The sequence below is a fragment of the Carlito syrichta genome, unplaced genomic scaffold (genome assembly GCF_000164805.1).
Source record: "Carlito syrichta isolate Samal-C Ts95f unplaced genomic scaffold, Tarsius_syrichta-2.0.1 Scaffold305556, whole genome shotgun sequence".
NCBI classification, from domain to species: Eukaryota; Metazoa; Chordata; class Mammalia; order Primates; family Tarsiidae; genus Carlito; species Carlito syrichta.
This window is the reverse complement of record NW_007249652.1, coordinates 146,091-151,015: the sequence shown is the minus strand read 5'-3', so window position 1 is coordinate 151,015 and position 4,925 is coordinate 146,091. Positions and strand designations below refer to the sequence as shown.

The following is a 4,925-nucleotide window of genomic DNA, read 5'->3' as shown; positions in this document are numbered from 1 at the left end:
CATAGGGGTCTTGTTTGAGTCTTCTGCATGTGGTCAGCCAGTTTACCCAGCACCATTTACTGAATAGGTTCTCCTCTCCCCAGTGGTAGGTGGTGGAGGCTTTGTCAAAGATGATTTGGTTGAGAAACTGAGGTTCTTTAAAGTTATTTTGATCCCCTCTGAACATCAAGCAGTGTGAGCAATACCAGAATAACTGGCAGGGTGATGTTTTTCTAACTATTTTTATGTATAATCAGGGCTGTTCTTCACAGTCCTTAGGGAAACCCTATTGAACGTACCACAGGAGTAATTTTTAGTAGTGTGGGATAATAAGTGATCATTCACAAGCCTGAACTACATAGCCTAAAGGATAATATGCTATTTTTGGAAACATGTCTCCTCTAAAGTAGAACTACTCATTTGCATGAAAATATAATGGTAATAACATTTACTGGGAGCTTATCTATGCTAGACATTCTTCTAACTAAGTACTTTGCGTAAATTATTTCATGTAATGATCACAATAGCCTATAAGATATGGAGATAATGGGAATGAGTTATTATTCTTATTCTATAGTTACACAAAATGAGGTTTCTGAAAAAACTAGAAAAGCTATCATATGTTCCAGCAATCCTGTTGCTGTGTATCTATACAAAAGAAATGAAATCAGTATATCAAAGAGATATCAGGATGCCTATATTTATTGCAGCACTCTTCACAGTAGTCAAGAAATTGAATCAACCTAGGTGTTCATCAACAGATAAATAGATAAAGAAAATGTGGTAGATATAATATATAATAATATCCTGTGGTACACAGGCACATACACACATATACGCATATATATGTATATGCATATATATATACACACATAAAATGGAATATTGTTCAACCATGAAAAAGAATGAAATCCTGTCATTTGCAGCACTGTAGTTGCCACTGAAGGTCATTATGTTAAGTGAAGTAAAACAGGCACAGAAAGACAAATATTACACATCCTCACTCATTTTGTGGGAACTAAAAAAAGTAGCTCTCATGGAGGTAGAGAGTAGAATGATAGTTACCAGAGACTCAGAAGGGACAGGGGGTAGGGAATGAGGAAAAGTTTGGTTAAAGAGTAAAAAAGAATACAGTCAGAAGGAATAGGTATTTGATAGTACTATAGGGAAATTATAGTTAAAAATAATTTAAAAAAATTTTATTATAAAATGTGGGTACAATTCAGGTTAGGTATATAAATATTGATCATGCAGGTACCCTTGTTGATGAGGTGTGCCCCTCCCTTCCTTAGCAGTTTCCCTCAACTGCCAATCCCCCTGCCCCCCCCAACAGTTTCCCATTATTGCCAGTCGCTTTCTTATAGCATTATAATTGTTCAAGTTTCTCTGATGAGGGAGAATATATGGAACTCTGTTCTTTGTTTCTGTGATAAATCACTGAGTATGATCAACTCCAAATCCATCCGTTGCTGCAGAGTTCATATATTTGTACTTCTTTATGGCTGCATAATATTCCATTGTGAGCTGGGCTCAGTGGCTCAGCCTGTAATCCCGTGCTTTGTAAGGCTGAGGTGAGTGGATTGCCTGAGTCTGCAGGTTTGAGCCTCGCCTGGGCAACTTGGCGAAACCTCATCTCTACAATAAATCAAAAAAATTAGCCGAGCATGGTAGCACGTGCCTGTAGTTCCAGCTACTTGGAAGGCTGAGGCGGAAGGATCATCGAAGCCCAGCAGGTCGAGGCTGTGGTGGCCGGGAGTGGCCACTGCACTCCAGTCTGGGCAACAGAGTGAGACTCCAACTCAAAAAAAAAAAAAATTCCATTGCATATATGTATTACCCTTTTTTTTATCCAGTCCAGCTTCTGTGGGCAACGTGGTTGGTTCCATGTTTTTGCTATTGTGAATAGAGCTGCAATAAACATATGTGTGCAGGTATCTTTTTTGTAGAATAATTTGAGTTCCTCTGGGTATATTCCCAATAGGGGAATTGCTGGGTCATACGGAAGGTCAATTTCTAGTTCTTTCAGAAATCTCCACACTGTTTTCCAAAGAGTTTGTACAAGTTTGCATTCCCACCAGCAATGTAGAAGCGTTCATTTTTCTCCATATCCCCTCCAGCATCTGTTGTTAGTTAACAATAATTTATTATGTATTTCAAAATAACTAGAAGAAAAGAATTGTAATGTTCTCAGCACAAAGAAAAGATAAGTGTTTGAGGTGATGTATATCCCAGTTACCCTGATTTGATCATTGCACATTGTATATAGGTATCAAGGTATCACGTATACCCCTAAATATGTACAACTATTATGTATCAATAAAACTTGAAAAGAGAGTATATGCTCTCTGTCTTTTAGATACTTTTTTCTTTTCTGAGTGGGAGTCTCACTTTGTTGCCCAGGCTGGAGTGCGGTGGCACACTCAAGGCCACCACAGCCTCGACCTGCTGGGCTCAGGCAATCCTTCCACCTCAGCCTTCTAAATAGCTGGAACTACAGGTGTGCACCATGGATACTTTTTTCTATCTCAAACCCTTTTAAAACTGATGACAGTTCTGTGACAGTTATTTTCTTCCTTTGATGGAATATACTTGTATTTTGTATACATGTAGGTATATAAACATACACGACTTGATTCCTTTTCTCAAAATTTTAAAGATTTAAAAAAAATTTGTATCTTAATATTAAAATTTATTTTTGTTTTTTATTCCTTTTTCAGAAAAGGATTTGATTTTCAGAGAAAACGGTATGGAAAACTAAAGAAGTTTAGCACTGTAAACCCTGAGTTTTATAATGAACCGAAAACTAAACTTTATCTTAAGCTGAGTCGGAAGGAAAGTTCTTCAATTTATAGCAAAAGTAAGTTGTTCTGATCATATTGGTGATTCAGTCTAGCCTTGTATTTCTATTACATGCAATTCTGTAAATTATATATATTAAAGATAATTTTGAAAGTATGGTTTCTGTAAATTATATATATTAAAGATAATTTTAAAAGTATGGTTTAATAGTACTATGTATTATCAATTATTGTACAATAAATTAGATAATTTCTAATAATCATATTTTAAAACCTTAGGGCTTTTGAAAAACTTTATTGAAAGGATATAAAAAATATTTCATCTTGTTTAGAAACTTACCTTAAGTTCTTGGCACCATATAAATAAGTATATTGATTCAACTGTATTTTGAGGTAATATCAAAAATAAACTGAGAAATATAATGAATTTGTTGATACTTCTTTTGTCTGTACAATTTGACAACACTGGGCTCTAGATTTTATAGATTTGGAAATAAATGTATAAATGACTTCAGGTGTACTAAATTGTATAGATCATTATCTTTGGTTTCATGACCTACTCTTAGTCATTGGTCCTCTTGTAGCTTGCTTTTATTTATTTAATTTGTTATTTAAAATAATATAATAAGTATCTGTGAACTCACAAATCAAGACAAAATCTAGTACCTTTAGGAAGGAAGGCCCCCCAAACTGGATTTATTTATAAAAAATTGTGTATTTATTCTTACATGTTTAAACTTTAGTCACCCTCAAAGTACTCTCTGATGTAATATACCTATGAAGATACTTTTTCCACTGCTTTAAACAGCTTTTGAACTTATCAATTTTGATGCCTTTTAGTGTTTCTGCCGTTTTTTGTTTCAGCTCTTCCACATTGGCAAAACGTTTCCCTTTGATGATTTTTTTCATCCATGGAAACAAAAAAAAGTTGTTCGGGATAAGATCCAGTGAGTTGGGAGGGTGGGACACAAGTGCCAGTTTTTGGTCAAAAACTGCTGAATATTCAGGGTGTGTGGGCAGGTACACTCGAAAATCACCCATTATGAAATGGGTGAACACACTGAAAGAATCTAAAAAAAAAATTCACTGAATCCAAATGCAGCCTTTTACAACAATGCTACCTGGTACAATGATGCCAATGGGTTCCTAGAACACTTATTTAATGGGGGAAGCCTGTACTACAAGGGGCCTACCTTCCAAAAGATAATTCCAAGTTTTTTTGGGTCCCCCTATGTATATCACCCTACATTTAATATAAATTAACCCTATTAACTCATCTGGTTGTCTCACTTGACCCAAAGTAATTATTATTTTGATCCCTGCAGTCATCAACATTTTGCTTTCCTTTGTGTATAGATTTTATAAATCAATTCCTAAACAGAATATTTAAAATTTTTGCTTTTATTAAACCTTATTAAAATGATGTCATTCTATATATACTTTTTTGGAATTTATCTTTTTTCCTTAGTATGTCACTGTAATACATTTATATTTGCTGCCCTGAAATCTAAAGCTAAATTATTTATTTTGACATACAATATTTTATTTTGTGAATATGTCACAGTTTGTTCACTCTGTTTTCTGTTGTTTGTCATTTGAGTTTTTGTGTTTTGCCATTGTGAGCAGGGTGTTATAAATATTCTTATCTTATAGGTGTGCAAGAAGTGGTTATATCAATCTTTCTTAAAGTATGAAAGATCTTATGGATCATCCACTCAAATGAGTGTAAAATTATCTCATTGTGGTTTTATTTTACATTTCTCTGCTCACCAAAGATGTTGAAATGCTCTTCATGTGTTTATTAGCTACTTATGTATCTTCTTACCAATTCTACTATTGGGTTCTTTATAATCTTTTTTTATTTACAGAAGTTCTTTATGCATTCTTCATGTTAATCTGCTAATCCTTTGTTGATTATGTATATAATCGACATCTGCTCCAAGTGTGTACCATGTCTTTTCATTTACTTTAAGATATCTTAGATAAATAACAATTTTAAATTTTAGAACAGATTTATTAGTAGTCTTTTTCTATAATGCTTTTCATATCTTATTTAAAAAATATTTTCCTAGCCGGGCTCGGTGGCTCAGCCTGTAATCCCGCGCCTTTGGGAGGCTGAGGTGAGTGGATTGCATGAGTCCGCGGGTT

General features: G+C 34.4%; 1 protein-coding gene across 1 annotated transcript in view; it reads left to right on the top strand.

The window, feature by feature from the left end:
- Nucleotides 1–4,925, top strand: part of ZGRF1 (zinc finger GRF-type containing 1) — a 101,915-nt gene that overhangs the window by 53,194 nt on the left and 43,796 nt on the right. The window contains exon 16 of the mRNA XM_021714271.1: nucleotides 2,697–2,836. Within this exon, the coding sequence (XP_021569946.1) occupies nucleotides 2,697–2,836 (140 nt within the window). The remainder of the gene's footprint in view (nucleotides 1–2,696; nucleotides 2,837–4,925) is intronic.